Source organism: Macaca fascicularis, chromosome 12, assembly GCF_037993035.2.
Source record: "Macaca fascicularis isolate 582-1 chromosome 12, T2T-MFA8v1.1".
NCBI classification, from domain to species: domain Eukaryota; kingdom Metazoa; phylum Chordata; class Mammalia; order Primates; family Cercopithecidae; genus Macaca; species Macaca fascicularis.
The window spans coordinates 78290519-78313261 of record NC_088386.1 but is presented as its reverse complement, the minus strand read 5'-3'; the positions used below and the strand labels follow the sequence as shown (position 1 = coordinate 78313261).

Genomic DNA, 22743 nt, shown 5'->3' with positions numbered 1-22743 from the left:
GGAACAAAAAATACAGAATCTGTGATTCAAAGAGAAATAAAAATGGAAGATTAAAATATATTTTGAACTGCTAATCAAAATACTACATATATCAAAATAGAAGATGTACCTAAAGTTGTACTAATTTACAATCTAAATTCATATATTAGAAAGGAAAGCCTGAAGATGAATGAACTAATCATTCAAGAACAGCAAATTAAATCATAAAAAAGTTGAGGGAAGGAAATACAGTACTTAAGTCAATGAAATAAAGAAACGTGCAGTAAAAAAAAAAAAATCAATAAAGCTAAAACTTGAGACTTTGAAAAGACTTATAAAGCTTAAAAAACCTCTCCTTGGACAGAATAAGAATAAAAACAGATGACACACACAAAAAAAATATGATCAGAAAGTAAGAAAGAACATCACTATAGATACTACAGATATAAAAAAATAGGACATTATGTACAATTTTTATAGCAATACATTTAGACATTTGGTAGAAAGAATGAAGTCTTAGAAAAACAGAATTTACCAAATAGAGGAAGTAGAAAATCAATCAATCAATCAATCAATCAATCAAGAGAGATCGGAGAAAAGTCTATAAAAACAGATTCAAAGACAACTCCAGGCCCAGATGGTTTCCTGATAAATTCTACCAAAAAAAATTCTTTTTGAGAAAGAAAGAACACCAGTTGTACAGAAACTGTTTCCAAAGAAGAGAAAAAAAGAGAATACTTTCCAACACATTTAAAGGCCAGCCTAACTTTGATGCTAAAAGCGCACAGACTTTACTGAAAAGGAAAAATATAGGCCGATCACTCCGATCACCAAATATTAAAAAAAACAAAGATACTAATGCTCAGTCCTCACCCTCAAATATTTTGATTTAATTGATCTGAGGGACCTGGTTTTGTTTTTTTATTATTTTTAAAATCTCCTCAGGTGATTCTAATGTGTAGTGTTGAAAAACTAAAGGCCTAGGCATAGGGTGAAATAAGGAAAGGGAATGAAACAAAAGCATACTAAGTTAGTGATTTTATTATCAAATAAAACAGAATTTGTGTAAAAAAAATCCATAATGCACAAAGAGAAATAAATAGCTGCCAAAGGATATAATAATGTTCATACTGCTGCGAACAATATGTCAAAATATGTAAAGGAAGAACTGACAGAAATGTAAGAGAGAAATCAATGATTGAAAGAGATTTTAATACATCCCTTTTAGAAATTACAGATCATGCAGTCCAAAAATAAATAACATGATTAATAAATCTGATCTAATAAATACAATATTATACCTAACTTAGAAGACATTATTATATTCAAGCTCACAAAGAATTTCCACAATTTTCACAACTGACAAAGTGTCAAGCCACAAAGCCACAAAGGGTATTTCAATGGTGTTAAAAAATTAACATCACTCAGACTACTTCCAAGCCATTAACATGAGAGTGAAATAAATTTTAAAATGACTAAAAAAGAAAACAAAAAATAAAGTTTGGAAATGACAAAAACACTAACATGTAACTTTAGTTGAAGAGGAATTTTATAAATTGCAGAATAATTAAAAAGTAAATGACACTTAGAATTAATACGTCAAAATTTATTGAACGTAGCTAATTATTCAGAAAAAAACACATAGCTATGAATACAGTCATCAGAAAATAAGATTACAAATAGGTGAGTTAAATGTTCAAGAAACAAGGGAAGAAAACGTTTCAAATCAATTTCTAAACGTGTTTCTTTACATGGTGATATAATTTTACAAAATGATTGATGCTTACCAACATGCCACTAAGCCTGAGTCGTGTCTGTGAAGTCAAACAATCTGGGGACAAAAAAACCTTATGAGGCAGTTTTACCTTTATGAAGCCTAATGAAAATACTTGCATTTGCCTTTCCCCCAAATTACCATGTTCATTCGAAGGCAATTAATTGAGCTGGACTCTATGAAAATCCTTCTACTTACACACACACACACACACACACACACACACACACACACACACACACACACACACATTCTCTCTCTCTCTCTCTCCCTCGCTCCCTCACTCTCTCTCTCACATTCTTTCATTCTCTCCCTTTAATTTCTAGGATTTCTAGCTACAGAGGAAAAGAGTAATTTTCTCTCTTTAGGATAATACTCTCAATCTCTCCTCCTATCAACAATCCCTTTTACCCAAGAGATCTCATAATTGGGGGAAAATAAAATGTAACAGATATTTGATAAAAGTATGTAAAGGATCCTCAAAATACAATAAAATCTTTAAATAGTGCCTTCACTATTTTTATGAAAGTTCTGTAAATATGAACACTAGAATACAATGAGAGAAGATTTAGAAGAAAGAGAGCTATAGCATCACAGAGCCTACAAAGACAGGGAAAAGCAATTTACCTGAGGTGAGAAGTAAAAGAATCTCAGGGAGTGTAAGAAGTTTTGTTCTTGATGAACAGAAATTTGGGCAATAGGCCAAAATGAGACAAAATCCCTTGGTGATTAGTTAAGTTTAAGGCTGATGTTCTGCTGCAAGGCAGTGTCTTCCTAGCATAGGACTTACAGGATGGGGTAATGGGTTGATTTTAGTTAAAAGGCAGTATCTTTTCGATATAGTAGCATGAAGGCTGAGAGATGAAACGTGGGGAAAAGACTCACGTTGGGATTAAATACATGCAAATACATTGAGTTACAATATTTTGTTATCTTGGACCAATTTTTAACCAACCACACTGTTTGAACACAGTTACAGTTTGTGGCTTGCTATGCAGAGTACTGAATTTTCAACATAATTTATTCAAGGAAAGGTTCCTAGAAGAAGCTGTCATCTTCAAATATATAATTGTATGAGGCAAATCTATGTATGTTTAAGAGATATATATATAAGCATGAAGCAAAGTCCGTATTTCCAAAAAATTATTATTTTGGGATGGGTTAGAGCTGTAAACAACTAGTTATTTTTGCAAATTGTCAAATAACATCTGTGGCTACCTGAAGGTACAATTTATCATGAGTCTATTTAAGCTGAAAAACTGGTCCACTGAACATAAGAACATTCAAAAATGAATTACATTAAAAAATTGAATGTAAAATTACATTAAAAAATACATTAAAAAATGAATAATAACCTCGTGTAAAATAATGAAAAAGGCAAATATTCATTAAGAAAAACAATTGCAATCTTGGGCATACACTGTAGTTTCAAGTACTTAATAATTAATTATAGTAGCATACTTAAAACTGTCACTGAAAATTTAAATGTCATGTTCTCTTCATTCCAGCAAAATTAAAAAATATTACCTCCTCCTTTTGAACAAAAAGTGATCAGCCAGCCAATACCAGCAGCAAAAGCAGTTTGTATGGAGTTAACAAAATTTCCTTAAAAAAAAAAAAAAAGCAAATTCTGATCACCTATTACTCCTTTACTAATGGAAACAGTCTTCTAAGTAATTTTTCCTTTCTAATCCCACCCTCTTCTAATCCACTCTGAGTTTTACCAGTTATCTTTCCAAAGATACTCTTGAGTATGACAAATTCCTTCAATGGCTCTCCAATTTTTCATCATATAAAACCTAAATTCATTATTTCATTAAGAAAAAAACTCAAATTGGCAAGTTAGGCCCCTGTGACTTGAGCTTTGTCTACCTATTCAGCCAGCTATATTGTATTTCTCCATAGCACTTGACCCAATTATTCATCTTTTTGTCAGATTCATGAAGTATTGCCAGTTCCCCAAATACACAGTGATCTCCTAAGGTTTCCTATTCATTTTCATGACAGATTAGAAATGACTTCTTTCAAGAAGTATTTTCTAACTCTCTTTTCCCCAACTGGGTTGCTTTACATATGTTATGCTTCCTTAAGCTCTATAACAATAGTTACTATATTGCATTTTAATTGTTTACTAATGTTTTCCTCACTAATGAAGTCACTGATGGCAAGGATTATGTATTTTACTACTGCAGCCCTACTATTTAATAGTTTCTGACATGTAACTTTACTCAACGAATAAAATGAACATCTTGAGCCACGAATACTATTATTTCCTGGATAGCTTAATCTGCCTAAAGGCAGTTAATGAGTTAAAAGCCTAAGATTAGAAGCATTTTTAAACTTTAAACAGAATAGGTTTGAATTTACTGACTGAAAAGCATACTTAAAAAGGCAATGAAACACTTGTATCACAAAATATTTAGTTGCACTTTGAGAGAAGTCTTTTTACCCTAGCCCTATCTCATATCCATTTCCCATATCTCAATAGTTTCAGTTTCTGTACAAATCTAACTAGTTTGTTAAATTCAGCAGAGTTCAGAGTAAATGACACAATTCCCTTCTAAGAAACATGGAAAAGACACTTTAAAATTTCAATACTATAACCAAAATGTTAATATTGCCATTAAAAACAAAATACTAATTTCAAAATACCCTGAAAATCAAGCAAGTTAAGAAAATAAAATTACCTGTCCAAAGTTCTGTCACTGTACTTCTAACATGCTGCATTGCAAAACTCACTAAACTCTCCTTTGATCTGTCTCCATGATATTTCACTGGGGCCTATTGGTTTTTGGAAGAAGAGAAACATCTTTTACTTTTTCTTTTAAAAACTCAATAAAAATAATACCAAAGAGTTTGATTTTTATATTTTCTTGAATAATGCAGCAAAGTCCTATTTCTCAATAGTAGAATGTATTTCCAAATGATATCCTGATGATCTTGACAGTACAGATTCTATGGAAGATATTTTAATAATACTATTTATAATGGTTTCAGTTTCATCACTGGAAACTAAGGAAAAAGATATCAGAGCTTTACATTCAATGAGACAATACTTGTAAAATACTTTGTAAACTAGCAAATACAATATACATATTGTATAAATTATGTTCCTTAAGACAGAAACTGAAATTGGCAAACATTTAATTTTAAAATATAGCAAAGTCAATGGTGTTTGGCTGGGCACCGTGGCTCACGCCTTTAAACCCAGCACTCTGGGAGGCTGAGGTGGGCATTATCACCTGAGGTCAGGAGTTCAAGACCAGCCTGGCCAACGTCTCTACTAAAAATACAAAAATTAGCCAGGCGTAGGAGCGGGTGCCTGTAGTCCCAGCTACTCGGGAGGCTGAGGCAGAACTGCCTGAACCCAGGAGGCAGAGGCTGCAGTGAGCCGAGATCACGCCCTTGCACTCCAGCCTGGGCAACAGAGTGAGACTCCATCTCAAAACAAAAACAAAAACACAAAGAAATGGTGTTTAAAAATATTCAGGCCAGGCGCGGTGGCTCACGCCTGTAATCCCAGCACTTTGGAAGGCCGAGGCGGGCGGATCATGAAGTCAGGAGATAGAGACCGTCCTGGCTAACACAGTGAAACCCCATATCTACTAAAAATACAAAAAATTAGCCGGGCGAGGTGGCGGGCGCCTGTAGTCCCAGCTACTTGGGAGGCTGAGGCAGAAGAATGGCGTGAACATGGGAAGTGGAGCTTGCAGTGAGCCGAGATCGACCAGTGCACTCCAGCCTGGGTGACAGAGCAAGACTGTCTAAAAAAAAAAAAAAAAATCATAATCCAAAATGTTTATCATTACAGAAGACCAGTGAGATGGCACCTAAAACAAGACTTAAAATGTTCTGCAAATTCCACATACTGTATTTTCTCTACTATTTAACTTGTCATAATGTTTCACAAATTTAAAAAAGGCTAACTTTATCCCTTACCATTCCAGACCGAAAAATGAAGAGACTGGGATAGCTGTTGACTCCTTTCATTCGGCAAAGCATTCTATCATCACCACAGTTAACAGCTCCAATTCGAAGTAACCCATCCACTTCTTTAGCAAAGTCTCTCCACTATGAGAGAAAAAGAAAACATATTTTTCTGATGAGACTTTTCTTCCCTTGAACACACTCCAAGCTATACATTTTTAAACCAGACGTTTGAAAGTATTTGATAATTATTTTTGATAACTACTATTCATAGAAAAAAAATTCTAACACATAAATTGCAGATTAGAAATAAAACTAGTAATGGGGATGTGAAAAATACGTACTGTGGGAGCTAAATCATGGCAGTGTGAACAGCCTGGGGAGTAAAAGTTTACAAACCACAGTTCTCCAGAATTAACAGCAGCATCTAAAAATAAATAAAATGGAAACAACTTAGAATTATTTATTAAAGGTTCATGCATGTTTTAGTTAACTTTTTGTGGAGATCAGAATTTTTAAAAAAAGTCATAAAATTTTCATATTGTCTTTCTCATTTTCTGTGCAATTTTTTTCTATATCTTCTACATAAATGACATTCTTAAAAAATTAAAAAAATTTTTTTCCACGAGAAACATTTTCAAATCTCAAACCAATGGTAACTTTTTAAGAAAACTCTCCTATGCCCATACTTGAAAAAGCAGCAGCCTCAAACTGCAAGATAAATATGGCCATAAAGTTCTAAAAAGTGACAGCACAAGAAACAGCAGCCAAACCTCACAGAAGAGTATGTGTGCACTAGAGAAATAAAGAAGACAAATAGAGTGACTGAGATTTAAGCTCTTCTATTATATGCAGCATAGGTTAAGTAGGTTTAGTCAATTCTGACAGCTACTTTAAACTCTGAAAGAATAAGAGACTTACATAATATAGTAAGGATTGTGGGGATTAAATTTAATCTAAGCCCTAAATAAGACATTACCGAGGCCGGGCGCAGTGGCTCATGCCTGTAATCCTAGCACTTTGGGAGGCTGAGGTGGGCGGATCACATGGTCAGGAGATCGAGACCATCCTGGCTAACACAGTGAAACCCCATCTCTACTAAAAATACAAAAAAATTAGCCGGGCGTGGTGGCGGGCGCCTGTGGTCCCAGCTACTTGGGAGGCTGAGGCAGGAGAATGGCCTGGGCCCAGGAGGCGGAGCTTGCAGTGAGCCGAGATCGCAGCCACTGCACTCCAGCCTGGGCAACAGAGCAAGACTCCGTCTCAAAAAAAAAAAAAAAAAAAAAAGACATTACCTTGGAAAATCATTTTGTTTGAAAAGGTTGAGTTTTTTTTTTTTTTAAACAATTCAAAACATTAATACATATTTGCTAAAATTACAGATTTGAATGACGTATATCTAGCTAATAGTACATTTTACATTATTATCTGTAAAATGACCTGATGCAAGTTACAAATTTTACTCATTTAAAAAATTTAACATTGTAAAAATGTACTTTCACATTCAAGACAAAAAGGCGAGGATAATTTGCTTTGGGTTAAAGGATTGCCATATAATTTCATGTTAAAATTTGTTATTTTAAAATAAAAATTTCAGAAATTACAGTAAGACATTAAATCACACATGGTATTCTAAATATGTGCAACTAATTCAGGCTAATTAGAAATAGGTGCAGGACTCAGGGTTCACCTACATTTCAAGTATGAGACAGACCTGTGGGAAAACAGTTAATCTGTACATTACAGGCAAGGTGTATAATTCAGAACTATCAGCTGTTCTTTGGCAGTGTTTTCAAAGTCTGGCAAATGACCGTTCTATAGAGGTGGTGGAAAAAATTGCCATATTGGTTTAGACCACAAGCCAGTACAAATTTAAGTAAAAATAGTAACAGAATTAATGCAAACTTTAATGAAAGAAGGGATTATCTTATCAGCTATAAACAAGTAATGAGGTATTTTTATATAAAAATAGAAAGCAATAATTACACAAGGTATTACTGTTCATAAGTCTTAAATAAAAATATGCTGTAAAACAAATTTGAATGGTATTTGACATAAAACCTTGCTAGTAGTGAAAATGTCTCCTACCCTGCTAACAGGCATACCTCAGATATTGCAGGTTTGTTTCCAAATCACAACATAGCTGGTATCGCTATAAAGGAGTCACACACATTTTCTGGTTTTCCAGTGCATAAAAAAATTATATTTACACTATACTATAATCTATTTTGTAAGAGCATTATGTCTAACAACAACAACAACAAAATGTACATATCTTAATTAAAAAATAGGCTGGGCACAGTGGCTCATGCTTGTCATCCTAGCATTTTGGGAGGCTGAGGAAGAAGGATCATTTGAGCCCAGGAGTTTTGAGACCAGCCTGGGCAACACAGCACGACCCTGTCTCTACAAAAACAGCTGGGCATGGTGGCACGTGCCTGCAGTCTCAGCTAGTCGGGAGACTGAGGTGGCAGGATCGCTTCAGCCCAGGCATGGGTTCAAGGCTCTGGTGAGCTGTTATCCTGCTGCTGAACTCTCCAGCTGGGATGACAGAGTGAGACCCTATCTCTTAAAAAAAAAAAAAAAACTCAAACCAAGGAACAAAAAATAACCTTATTGGTAAAAAATGGTAACATTAACAGTCATTTGAGCCTTTCAGCAAGTCATGCATGTCATGATGTTGATGGGTGCTGACTGATCATGGTGGTGGTTAAGGTTGGGGTGGCTGTGGCAATTTCTCAAAATGAGACGACAAAGAAGTTTGCCACGTTGACTGACGTTTCCTTTCCTGAAAGATTTTCTCTGAAGCATGCAATGCTGTTTGATAGCATTTGACCCACAGAACTTCTTTCAAAATTGGAGTCAAAATTGGCCTCAAACACCCTGTTGCTGCTTTATCAACCAAGTTTATGTAATATTCTAAATCCTTTGTTGTCATATGAACATTGTTTACAGGACCTTCACCAGGAGTAAGTTCCATCTCAGGAAACCACTTTTTCTGCTCATCCGTAAGAGGCAACTCCTCACCGCCCCACGTTTTATAATGAGATTGCAGTAATTCAGTCACATAATCAGGCTCCAGTTCTCTTGCTATTTCTATCACATCTGCAGTTACTTCCTCCACTGAAGCCTTGAACCCCTCAAAGTCATCCATGAAGGTTGGAATGACTTTCCTCCCAACGCCTGTAACACTGATATTTTGACCTCCTTCCATGAATCACAGATGTTCTTAATGACACTAGAATGGTAACTCCTTTCTAGAAGGTTTCCAATTTACTTTGCCTGGATCCATCAGAGGAATCACCATCTATGGCAGGTAGAGTCTTGTGAAATGTATTTCTTAGAGAGTATGACTTGAAAGTCGAAATTACTCCTTGATCTATGGGCTGCAGAATGGATACTGTGTTAACAGGCATGGAAAAAAACATTATGCTCTTTGTCCATTTCCATCAGAGCTCTTGACAGGCGCACTGTCAATGAGCACTAATATTTTCAAAGAAATCTTTTTTTCTGTGTAGTATGTCTCAACAGAAAGCTTAAAATATTCATAAAATAATGTGCTGTCATCCAGGCTTTGTTGTTACATTTACAGAGCAGAGCTGATTTAGCCTAATTCTTGATGGTTTTTCGTAAAATGAGTACTGGTTTCAACTTAAGGTTACCAACTGCACTGGCCCCTAACAAGAGTCAGCCCATCCTTTGAAGCTTGGCATTGACTTCTCTCTAGCTATGAAAGTCCCAGATAGCATCTTCTTCCAATGGAAGGCTGTCTCATTTACACTTGAGAATTTGTTGTTTAGTATAGCCATCTTCATCAATGATCTTAGGTAGATCTTCTGGAAAACTTGCTGCAGCTTCTATGTCAGCACTTGCTGCTTCATCTTGTATTTTGATGTTATGGAGATGGCTACTTTCTTTAAACCTCATGAACCAACCTCTTCTAGTTTCAAACTTTTTTCTGCAGCTTCCTCATCTCTCTCAGCCTCTATAAAATTGGAAAGAATTAGGCCTTTCTTTGGTTAGGCTTTTGCTAAGGGGATGTTGTGGATGATCTCATCTACCCAGACCACTAAGACATTCTCCATGTTAGCAATATGGCTGTTTTGTGTTCTTAACATTAGTGTGTTCACTGGAGTAGCACGTTTACTTTCTACGTTGCATTTATAAATTTAACTAGCAAAAGAGGCCTTTTAGCCTATCTTGGGTTTTGATATGCCTCCCTCACTAAGCTTAATCATTTCTAGCTTCCGATTTAAAATGAGAGACATGCATCTCTTCCACTTGAACATTTAGAGGTCACTGTAGTTATTAATTGGCTTACTTTCAGTAATGTTTTATCTCCGGGAGTAGGGAGGCCCAAGAATAGGGAGAGAAAAGGGAGAAGGAAGAGGGAGCAGTCAGAATAGACACAAACATTAAGTCTGCCATCCTATGGGCACACTCCAAAACGATTACAATAGTAACATCAAAGATCACTGACTGCAGATCATCGTAACAGACAGAATAATAGTGAAAAAGTTTGGATACCAAAATGTAACACAGAGACATGAAGTGAGCACATGCTATTGGAAACATGTTGAGCTGACAGACTTGCTTGATATAGGGTTTTGCTAAAAACCTTCAATTTGTAAAAAAAAAAAAAAGAAAGAAAAAGGCATTATCTGTGAAGTGCAATAAAGCAAAGTCTAATAAAATGAGGTACACTTGTATTTTGTCTTCATGGAGCACTTCTCATATTTGCCGAGGTCCCACTGATTGCTGAGTAATAAGAATAAAGTTAAAATATTTTTCATACTGTATCATCACAGCTCAACGGGATGTTGTGCATAACAGTGACCCAGAATAGAATTACTACATTTCAAAATGCAACGTTCCACTTCTAAACTATACAACTAGAGGTATTGTCTGTTAAAATACATAAAACTATAGTTAATAGCTTCTGTTAGGAAAGTAAAGTGTAATTACTTTGCCTGTAACGTACAGATGAACTGTTTTCCCACAGGTCTATGTTATACTTGAAATGTAGGTGAACACTGAGTTCTGCACCTGTTTCTAATTAGTCTGAATTAATTGAACATATTTAGAATACCATGTATGATTTAATGTGTTACAGTAATTTCTGAAATTTTTATTTTAAAATAACTAATAACTAATTTTAACATGGAATTATATGGAAATCCTTTAACCCAAAGCAAATTATCCTCGCCTTTTTATCTTGAATGTGAAAGCTCATTTTTACAATGTTAAATTTTTTAAGTGAGTAAAATTTGTAACTTGCATCAGGTCATTTTACAGATAAAATATAAAATGTACTATTGGCTAGATACATGTTGTTCAAATCTATAATTTTAGCAAATATTTATTAATGTTTTGAATTGTTAAAAAAAAAAAAAAACTCAATCTTTTCAAACAAAATGATTTTCCAAGGTAATGTCTTACTTAGGCCTTAGATGAAATTTAATCCCCACAATCCTTACTATATTATGTAGGTCTCTTATTTTATTCTTTCAGAGTTTAAAGTAGCTGTCAGAATTGACTTAACCTACTTAACCTATGCTAAATATAATAGAAGAGCTTAGAAGGCATTTGCTTGTTGACTTTCTAGAGAGTCAGAAATGATACCATTTGCTTAGCAGAAAAATGCCTGGGAAAGCTTCACTAGAGGGTCCTTCTCTATCACAACAATGCTCCTGCTCATTCCTCTCATCAAGCAAGGTTAATTATTTATGAATTATCTCTGAAGTTTTGTGGCTGCAATTTATCTTGAACTACCATTTAGAGTTCTATATGAACTATTAGCAGTTCTTAAGCTTTTCTGCATAGTGACACATCTGAAAAAGCATGAACCCATATACAATATAACTATCAGTGAAGTCTCATTCTAGGTAGACTCATGGATTAGTAAGTTTGCAAGTTTTGTTCAGTTCCTCTACCTGTAATTCCAGTGTTTTCTAACTCACTGGTTCACAAACCACTTACTGATGTGATGTATTGGGAGATGAGAGACAATAAAAACCACAAAGGAACAGGTATAGGTTTATATAACTCACACAACAGATATGATTCTACCAGCCTGTGACATGAGCATTAATTCTATTAACAATCCAAATGAATCAAATTGTCTTACTTTATTTGCAGAATATAGGAAAGATACATTTTTCTATTCACTTAGAACATGTTCAAGTGTTTGTGTAGATGGCTTTTGACAAAGTAACACATTGAACAGCTATTTTGTATGTGGAGCTTACCAGCATGATGTAGAAATTAAGATTAAAATGCCACCCTTGGCCAGGCGTGGTGTCTCATGCCTGTAATCCTGGCACTTTGGGAGGCCAAGGTGGGTGGATCGCCTGAAGTCAGGAGTTCGAGACCAGCCTGGCCAACATGGTGAAACCATGTCTCTACTAAAAATACAAAAATTAGGTGGGCATGGTAGCGGGCACCTGTAATCCCAGCTACTCAGGAGGCTGAGGCAGGAGAATCGCTTGAACCCGGGGGGCAGAGGTTGCAGTGAGCCAAGTTTGTGCCACTGCGCTCTGGTCTGGGCGACAAAGCAAGACTCCATCTCAAAAAAACAAACAAACAAACAAACAAAAATAACAAAAAAAGCCACCCTTGCTTAGAAGGAACAAACTGTATATAATCAAGTAGCTGTAATAAATTTTTAACGATAATAATATATGAAAAACATTATATAGATTTATATGTATTTTTTGTGACTGGTAGGCTACTTTAGTTTTCTTTTTTTTTGTGGTGCCATCATGGCTCACGGCAACCTCCGACTCCCAGATTCACGCGATTCTTGTGCCTCAGCCTCCCGAGTAGCTGGGATTATAGGTGGGTGCCACCACGCCCAGCTAATTTTTGTATTTTTAGTAGAGATGGGTTTTCCTGATGTTGGGCAGGCTGGTTTCTAACTCCTGATCGCAAGTGATCCGCCCGCCTTGGCCTCCCAAAGTGCTGGGATTACAGGTGTAAGCCACTGCGCCCGTCCATATTTTAGTTTTCCAAATTAAATGCAATTGTGATAGAGTAATATAAAATTGAAATTTGAAGTATAATTTATTGCTTTGAAGTATAAAAAATAAACCTATTATTACCGTACAAAGGGATGAAAGTATAAGAATCTATTCTGGTATACAATTTTCTTAAATGCAATGGAAAATGCAGAACTGTATTTTTATGGGCATTTCACACAAGTTGCCAATCAAATTAAATCTACTTCCAAAATAACTATACCTTTATCAAAAACTCTAAAATCAAAAAGCTCTAAGAAATTTTGCTGTAAGTTTGTAGCAAGCTCATTGGGCATCCAAACCTGATCTGAACTGATTTTTAAATTTCTTTTATTTAGTATATACTTACACATTTTGCTACAGAAATATTAATGTTTTTATTATGGTACACTTCCCCACATTCTGCTAGAAATATTTAATATACAGTATATTACATTATTACTGTTCGAAAATCCAAAAGATTTCTAAATTTCAAACATATATATCCCCAAGAGTTTCAGATGAGATCGAACTTGTATTAAGTTTCATAAAACCTTAAGCCCACAAACTTACCAAATTCTCTTCTTTCCAATGTTATGATTTCAGGATCATCATCATAAATACCTAATTTTAAAAGTATATAAAAATTATAAAATCAAAACTTCACTATATAAATTGCCACATAAAAATAGATTACTCGTTTTAATCATCAAAAAAAATCAAACTGCTATATTAAATCTCAAACTTAGAGAATATGCAACAACCTAAGTGGAAAAAAAGTAAATAATACTATCAATATATTTAGGGTGATCTAAAGATACTAGAATTTTGATACAGACTCTCATAGGTGTGTGTGTGGTAGTTCCTAATATTCACATAATTTCATCTCCATAGAAAATTTATATTATGGTTTTAAAAATAATTAGATTCAGGGAGGTGCAAAAATATAGACTCTTGTGTACTTTTTACTCACCTTCCTTTAATGGTGACATGTTAATTAGCTACAGTATAATATCAAAAACCAGGAAATTGAGAGTGGTATACTGTTAACTAGACTACAGACCTCATTCAAGTTTCAGATTATATGGTTTTTAATACATGGTATCATGTTAGAATATCTTCTGCTAAAAAGTTTGGAATATTTGCAGAGGCAGACACAAATATTTAGTAAATATGACTTTTTTAGGCTTTGTGGGATGTATGGCTTCTGTCACAACTTCTCAACTCTGCTCTCAAAGTGTGAAAGAAGTCATATATATTATGTAAACAAATGAATGTAATTGCATTCCAATAAAACTTTATTTATAAAAGCAAATGGCAAGCCAGATTTGGCCTATGAAACGCAGTCTGCTAACTCTTGATATAGACTATCAAGGTGTAGAGAATATACTTGAAAATACTATTTTGAAAAGAAAATTTATATTTACTAAAAGCAAATCCTCCAGATATAAATTTAAAATGCTGTGTGTTTACATTCTTTCTTCCTTGGTTCCTTTGTTTCCTCCTTCCACCTTATTTTTTCCTTCATGTTTAAGAAAAAGAACACCTTTCGTCCTTCTCATATGCAACCTTTATTGATAATGTTTCAAGGTATTAACCTTAATGTCAACCGAAGGCCAAAGCACCTTAAAACATCAATAAGGGTTCCATATGAGAAGGATGGCATTTCTATTGAAGAGATCATTATTAAACTTAAAGTTTAGCCTTTCTTGGAAAATATGATGCTCTAAAATATATTGAAAGAAATATTATTTAATACTAAAAAATACTGAAAGAAATATTTAACTACCCCTAATGCAAATATATAGTCATACATCACTTACTAACAGGGACATATTCTGAGAAATATGTGGTTAGGGAATTTTGTTGTTGCAAAAACATCACACAGTGTACTTACACAAACCTAGATAGCATATCTTACTACACACCTAGGCTACAAACCTGTACAGCATGTTACTGCTGAATACTGTAGGCAACTGTAACACAATGGTAAGTATCTTTGTATTTAAACATAGAAAAGCTACAGTAAAAATATGGTATTATAATTTCATGGGACCAATTTCCTACATACAGTCCATTGCTAAGTGAAATGTCATTATGCAGTCCATGAATGCATATTTTTTATTAAATAACAATCCTTATTTTAAAAGTATTTAACAAGATTTGACCAATACAACTTCGTATCTGTACAGATCATCTCTGTATACCCACTGACTTTCCTTTTAAATTTCACTCCCACAGCAAATTAAAAGGAGCTAATCAAAGTGACACAGATTAAATATATAACTTAAGTGGTGAAACAGAATTCACTTTTCTTTTACTCAGATAAAAAACATTTCATAAGTAATATTGTATCACCTTACCAAAATCATAACGATAATAGTTCCAGCTTTCATACTGGCCACCTTGATTATCCTCAAGTCCCTTTTCTCCATATTTGTCATACTTTTTCCGTAGATCTTCATCTTTGAGTACTTCATATGCTCTATTTATTTTTAAAAAATCACCATGTGCATTTGGGTTATTCTGTTAAAAAATATTAGATATAATACAATTATTTCAGATACACAATCCAAGTTTCCTTCAAAAAATATATGTAAGTTTAATTAATCTAGTGACTTCTGGGAGACCACATACCAACATGAGGAGGGGTAATACAACATGACATGAGTTACCATGGGTTGAAATGAAGTATTTTTTGAGAAACTATAATCTTCAATAAAAAAAAAAAGTAAGAAAAGTAATGAAATAATAATTGACTCTTCAAAAGGCTGACAGATGTTATCAGACCATGTAAGTTATTTTTCCTAAAAAATGCAGCTGAGTGAAACGAATAAGCCTGTTGAAACTCTTAATTTCATATTTATTACTCCTATAACAATTATAAATCAATACATTTTTAGGTTATTTTTCTATTTAAGGCAAAATCAACTTATTAAAAAAGGATGTGCCCCAATCCATCAAATAATGACATAAAAGCCAATATCAGAAAACACCCCAAACTGATTCCAGTACTTTGGGAGGCCGAGGAGGGTGGATCATTTGAGGTCGGGAGATCGAGACCAGCCTGGCCAACATGGTGAGATCCCCGTTTCTACTAAAAACACAAAAACTAGCTGGGCAGTAGTGATGCACGACTGTAATCCCAGCTACCTGGGAGGGTGAAGCAGGGGAATCGCTTAAACCTGGGAGGCAGAAGTTGCAGTAAGCCGAGATGGCCTCACTGTACTCCAGTCTGGCCAAGAGAGTGAGAACCTGTCTTAAAAAAAAAAAAAAAAGAAAGAAAACAATCCAAAATTGGATTGGAAATGTTTCTTCCTTGTTACTGTGTTTCATAAAATTTGTCTCTGAAGGATGCTTTCATTTAAATAATACTTGGATGATAGAAGGTCTACTATCTTTTATATGGAAACTTAAAATCATTATTTGACATTTTAAAGAAATTTAAAAAAAAATCTTAAATGTGGATCTCAGGAAAAGATAATCAACTAAAGAAGAGTTTTAAAGAAATATTGTTTCTCTTGCTCAGCTTTATGCAATGAAATAAAATAATCCTATTTTAAAACTTCTACCTAGAAAAATTATAACTGTATCTTCTCCTTGTTCATGATGGACGCTAAATCTCATTAAGACATAACCAACTAATTACAAAAACACCATAAAAATTCAAATGAATTTAGTTTTGAAAGATTTACATTATTGGTACATAAATATTTATGACTGGCATTATATTCAGCTGCTCTCAAGTATTAATTTATAAAACTTTCTAACTGGTTTGTGGACTTGTGCATGGAAGAAAATAGTCAAAGTTAAAACATGCTATTATTAGCTATTACTTCTATTTTTAGCAAGTCATACCCTCTTGAGTTTTAAAAAAATATTTTTTGCAACTGTTCTAAAATACTTGATCTTAACCTACTTTAATAAGAAAACTACTTCAACTACTTCATGGATATTATCGTTTGTTTTGGGGTTAATGTCTTCAACAGAATTGTTGGAAATTCGTCCACAAATTAAGAGGGAACTGAATTTTTGGTACTGACATTCCTAAATAATCCAAAATAATCCATAACATTTCGGTGCTTTTGTTTCTAGCATACAAGTTGAATTATAATTTTGACATGTGATTATTCTTAAGCATTTGATCATTTAAAGCGATTTAAATAAATATCAAAATGTACCAAAAATAAAATCAAATATTTTTAAAAACAAACGTTTACCTACCGGGTTTTTATCAGGATGTAACTTCAATGCCAATTTCTTGAAAGCTTGTCTTATTTCTCTGCTACTTGCAGTTTTGGATACTCCAAGTAAACTGTAAAAATCCTGATCGGTGCCCACTAAAATGGCCATATACACTATCAGAAAACAGAGAATGATCCTTTTCAAGTCTCTGATATAGTCATCTTTATTTAACCAGACTCCCATTCTCTTTCTTATGCAAGTTCTGATTTAAGTGAACATTAGGATTCACTGCTGGTTCCAGTTGATGTAATATGCAAATTTGAGAACTTCTGTCCACATTACTTCAAGGGTGAATCAAGCATCACAAATCTGTCCCCAAAAACATTAATCTAAGAAAGAAAAGCAGGCAGTTAAAATACATTTTGAACTAAACAATAACAGCACAATTTATTTATCAAAGAACATGGTCAGCAATACAATCTCCATTAAATGGCAAATCAGTGTGAATGCCCCACGTTCTTTCTACATTCATGTAGTTAGACTTGTGAAATCACTGAAGATAGCAGATAAAAGGTCATGAGTGGTAGTAACTAGCTAGAACACACACACTCAGCAATTTATACATGGGGAAAAGACCTCTGACGAGCACCAGAACACAAAGGTGGCAATAAGCTACATGTCCTTCCTCTTTCTACTCAGTTTTAGCTTTGCCTTTAATAGTTCTTCCTTTTAGCTACTTCTTTACCCCCTAAAGCTGTCTAATTTTCATTTTCAGCAGAATTCACTTGTAGGAAATGTCCTTGTGAGGGACTAGAAGGAAATACAGGGTTCTTTACTTTTCATATAACCCTACCAGAAATGGCAGTGAAGTACATTGTTATAATAGACAATCTACACAGCAGTCGATCTTCTTCCCGGAGTTTTCTCAGAAGGTGCTTATATTGAATTTAAGCAGAGGCCATTTTCTAAAAAGAGCAGAAAAATAATTGTAAGTTACCAGTGTAATTTTGTTGCAAAGTTCATGTTTGGTGTAAGTAAAAACAAAAAAAAAGAGAAGGGAATAGGTTAGACATACTCTGCAGGCAAATGATGGCAAAAACCATCATTACTTCTTCATATCACATTTCAACCACTATATTTTAGTTCCAAAGATCTCCTAATGCTGTGAAAAATCTAACTCTCCTTGCACTTCATTTCTGTTTTTCATCTAATCCTAAATGTCTATTTTTAAATTCTTCTCTTTACCTGTGAGTGATCTTCAGTTCATTTCTAATACTTCCTTTTCATTCCACAAAAATATACCTTTGAAAAATATAATGATGTAGAGATTAACAAGTATCCAAACAAGAAAACAACCATCAGAAAAAGAGAGGTCATAGTCTCAATCAACCCTTTGGGATAAGATGTTTCTCGCCCAGGGGTTGTTCTTAGCGTCGGGGTGACCGAACTGCCCGTGGCCCGAGCTACTGGGCAGGTGGAAGCGCCAGGTAAATGCAAGGCTAAAGCTTTCGCGCTGCCATCACTGCGGAGTGGGACATGGGAGACGGGAAAAGATGGAGACACGGGGGAACAGGGCTGTCAGGAGTCGCTGGTGTCTGAAGTCTCAGGTCGGACTCAGGCAGAAAGTGTAAGTAAGTGAGAGGGAACCACTGGGCAGACGAAGGGTGGTGTGGATAACAGTGAGGAGGAAGGTGGGGAGCAAGAACACAACACCCAGGTCATAGGAGCGCAGAGGAAGGGGGGTTCAGGCGCTCAGCCATTCCGCCCCTCCCTGACCGGAGGGCCCTGGCCACCACCGGCTCCAGCAAAGCCCTGGCCCCGGGCCCATGCCCACCTTGCCATCGCGGGGTCGCTTCCTGCAGCTACTCCCCCATCCTCAAACCCTGGCGGCGGACCCCGCCTGGCCGAGCCCAAGCACCGCGTGCGGGAGAGAAGCACACGCACTCTCCGACGGCCCAGCCGCGGCGCACTGGACGGGGAAGGTCCAGCCACACCGGCCACTACTGGCGCGCGGCCGGCACCGGTCAGCTCCTCACGCGCCGGTGTCCAAGGCGAGTCGGGGCGGGGCCTGGCGCGGAGCATTGTGGGAAAGGCGTGGAGGACGCTGCCTGGGAGACCCGCTGCGGGCCTAGCCGGCGCGGCGGCGGCGGTGGGGTGGAGAGGGCGGTGTAAGTTTAGGTTGACGTGGCCGTGTGCGCGGGATCCGGCTCCGGCTCCGGCTCCAACCCGGAGTTGAGGGAAGTGCCCTGGTCAAGCCGCCCGCGCCCTCTCACCAATGCGGCTGGCGCTTGCCTCGGGCGGGGAGGGTGGATGGTGAATCCCGCCTCTTCCTGCTTCCGTTGCCAGGGTGACGGGGAAACCCGGAGGGCGGGTTTTGGGGTTGACTTCCCTGAGACTCTTTTAAAGGGAAAACGGAGCTTTGCAGGATTTGGGTGATGGGTGAGTGAGGCCGAAAGGCGAAATTTGGCGGAGAAAGAAGAACTTGCTTGAAGTGACACTGATTGCAGTATCAGGCTAGCGGACTGAAGAAGCAGTACGAAACTTGAAGGAAATTAAAACATTTACAATTTTGTGTAAGCGTGTGTATCAACAAGCATTTGAGACTTCTACAATATTTTCTGGATTCTGAGTCATACAAGCTAGAAACTGGGGAGTTATCCGTGTTCTCCTCTCTTACCTTGACATCCTACTGCAATGGTACAGAAACTGCATTTTGTCCCACAGCAATATAACAACTGAAGTGGTTATATTTACTACATTTTCTATTTTTAAAAGAGAAAACCGAGCCTAGAGGATACCTGCTTATAACATCAACCCTAACATGAAATAAGTTGTGATTGGTAACAGTTTCAGGGGGAGTAAATCAAGCGTCAGCTTCTAGAAACTTGGAAGACCATACAGGATCTGTGGCTAAGCTAATATGTGGTAGGAAAAAAGAGGAAGTAGAATGAACAAAGGCAAAAGTGTTAGAAGCAGCCTGATGTAATAGTAGTTAATAAGTCTTAGGAACTTGTCTAAGCACACATGTAGTAACTCATCCAAATAATCTTACAAGATAGTGGCTATTGTACCTATTTCCCATTTGAGGAAACAGAGGCAAATATTTGAGAGCTGGGATTCACATCTAAGCAACCTGGCTTCCGGGACTATGATAAGCATTATGACACAGTGTGTAACCATTTTGTTACACACTGTAACAAAATCTTAAATCGAAAAACAGAAAACTAGAAGATGAAGCAGGGACCAGATCACAGACAGGTTTTTATGCCAAGATGAAGATACAGATTTCTGCCTCTCAGGTGATGACGAAGCTTTTAAAAAAGAGACTGAGACTGTATTTTAGATCATCCTGGCAGCTACTGGAGAGAAAGAACAAGAGAATGTTAGACAAATAGGGTAAATGATGTAAGAGGTGGTGGGCCAGGTGTAGTGGCTCACGCTTGTAATCACAGAACTTTGGGAGGCCGAGGCGGGTAGATCACTTGAGGTCAAGAGGTCGAGACCAGCCTGGCCAACATGGTGAAACCCCCATCTCTACTAAAAATACAAAAATAAGCCGGACATGGTGGCGCACCCCTGTAATCCCACATACTTGGGAGTCAAGAGAATCACTTGAACCTGGGAGGTGGAGGTTGCAGTGAGCCAAGATCACATCACTGTACTTCAGCCTGAGTGACAAGCAAGACTTTATCTTGAATTTAAAAAAAAAAAAAAAAAAAAAAGGAAGAGATGGTGATTGGTTGGATATGGGAAATAAAGGAAAAATTTAAGGTTAACTTCTGATTTCACATTATTGAATACTACCCACTGAATGAAGATCTGCTTAGGGAAAAGATAAAAGGTTCTGACTTGGACATGCCTCCTTCAAGGTTCCTAGATCATATTTTAGTGAATATATCCTGCATGAAACTCATGGATAATGTCTAGATTGGAGAAAAAGGAGAAAAATAATCAGATCACCCAAAGAAAGTGTGCAGAATAAGTAAAGTTGTGGACCAAGGATTAAAACCTTGGGGAATTTTAACATCAAGAATGAAAGTACACACGGGAAAAGATTTTAAGCTTCATGAAGGTGGATTTTTGTTCATTTTATTTACTGTTATGTTGTTTACTGTTATATTTCCAGCTGCTCTTACTATATAGTAGTGTGTCCGAAATTGGTGGGTTCTTGGTCTTGCTGACTTAAAGAATGAACCTGCGGGCCCTCATGGTGAGTGTTACAGTTCTTAAACATGATGTGTCCAGAGTTTTTTCCTTCAGATGTTCAGATGTGTCTGCAGCGTCTTCCTTCTGGTGGGTTTGTGGTCTTGCTGACAGGAGTGAAGCTGCAGACCTTTGTGGTGAGTTAAAGCTCATAAAGGCGGTGTGGACCCAAAGAATGAGCAGCAGTAAGATTTAATCATACAGAGCAAAGTAAATAAATAAATAAAACTTCCACAATGTGGAAAGTTACCCTAGCAGGTTACCATTGCTGGCTTGGCAGCCTGCTTTTTATTCCCTTATCTGACCCCACCTACATCCTGCTGATTGGTCCATTTTACAGAGAGCTGATTGGTCCATTTTACAGAGAGCTAATTGGTCCATTTTATAGAGAGCTGATTGGCCCATTTTGACAGAGTGCTGATTGTTGAATTTACAATCCCTGAGCTAGACATAGTGTGCTGATTGGTGCTGATTGGTGCCTTTACAATCCGTTAGCTAGACACAGAGTGCTAGACAGAAAAGTTCTCCAAGTCCCCACTAGGTTAGCTAGATACAGAGTACTGATTGGTGTATTTACAAACCTTGGGCTAGACACAGAGTGTTGACTGGTGTATTTACAAACCTTGAGCTAGACACAGAGTGCTGATTGGTGCGTTTACAATCCTTTAGCTAGACACAGAGTGCTAGATAGAAAAATTCTCCAAGTCCCCACTAGATCCCAGAGCCCAGCTGGCTTCACCTAGTGGATCCCGCACCAGGGCTGAAGGTGGAACTGCCCCCTAGTCCGGCGCCCAGCGCCCGCACTCCAAGCGCCCGCACTCCTCAGCCCTTGGGCGGTCGACGGGACAGGGGCGCTTCGGTGCACGGGGTGGCGCTCCTAGGTAGGAGCCTACAGCCGATGAGGAGGAGGGAAGAGGCTCGGGCATGGTGGGCTGCAGGTCCTGAGCCCTGCCCGGTGGGGAGGCTACTGAGGCCTGGCGAGAATTCGAGCACAGCGCTGGCGGGCCAGCACTGCTGGGGGACCTGGCACACCCTCTACAGCTGCTGGCCCCGGGTGCTAAGCCCCTTGCTGACCCTGGTCAGCGGCGCTGGCGCCTGCCCGCCAATCTGAGTGCGGGGCCGGCAGAGCCCGCGCCCACCCGGAACTCCTGCTGGCCAGTGAGCGCCTTCTCAGCCTTGGTTCCCGCCTGTGCAGCCTTGGTTCCCGCCTGTGCAGCCTTGGTTCCCGCCTGCGCCTCTGCCCCCACACCGTCCCGCAAGCAGAGGGAGTCGGCTTCAGCCTCAGTCAGCCCAGAGAGGGGCTCTCACAGTGCAGCGGCGGGCTGAAGGGCTCCTCCAGCGCGGCCAGAGTGGGCGCTGAGGCCGAGGAGGTGCCCAGAGCCAGCGAGGGCTGCCAGCACGCTGTCACCTCTCAGTAGGTACTATATAACTATTTCTCGAATGAATAAACTTTAATTTGAGAAATAGGCTGAAGAAGAAGAAGAACCCATACAGGATGTAAAAACGAGATGATCAGAGATGGGCAAAAGGAACTAAACATCAAGGAAGTTAGAGTGAGTCAGATAAGATACTGACTACAACTTGCTAATTATGTCTGGCAATTAGGAGGTTATAGGGACCTTAGTAAGTACAATTTTGGTGGATGGTAAGGCTGGAAGTTAGACTGTAGTAGACTACAGA

The 22743-nt window shown here is 37.4% G+C and overlaps 1 protein-coding gene across 2 annotated transcripts in view; it reads right to left on the bottom strand.

Annotated features, from left to right (window-relative positions):
* DNAJC10 (DnaJ heat shock protein family (Hsp40) member C10) overlaps positions 1 to 18913 on the bottom strand; it is a 54185-nt gene extending 35272 nt beyond the window's left edge. Inside the window, exons 1-10 of one of the 2 annotated variants that reach the window (XM_045367352.2) lie at positions 18695 to 18913; positions 17714 to 17825; positions 16900 to 17249; positions 15039 to 15201; positions 13249 to 13299; positions 6025 to 6107; positions 5693 to 5824; positions 4441 to 4534; positions 3281 to 3358; positions 1767 to 1810 (exon numbers count right to left, since the gene is read on the bottom strand). In XM_045367352.2, coding sequence (XP_045223287.1) covers positions 1767 to 1810; positions 3281 to 3358; positions 4441 to 4534; positions 5693 to 5824; positions 6025 to 6107; positions 13249 to 13299; positions 15039 to 15201; positions 16900 to 17103 — 849 coding nt within the window. In that variant the 5' untranslated portion in view covers positions 17104 to 17249; positions 17714 to 17825; positions 18695 to 18913. The remainder of the gene's footprint in view (positions 1 to 1766; positions 1811 to 3280; positions 3359 to 4440; positions 4535 to 5692; positions 5825 to 6024; positions 6108 to 13248; positions 13300 to 15038; positions 15202 to 16899; positions 17250 to 17713; positions 17826 to 18694) is intronic. The other variant, XM_065525731.1, reaches the window with a different exon arrangement.
* Positions 18914 to 22743: the final 3830 nt, after the last annotated feature.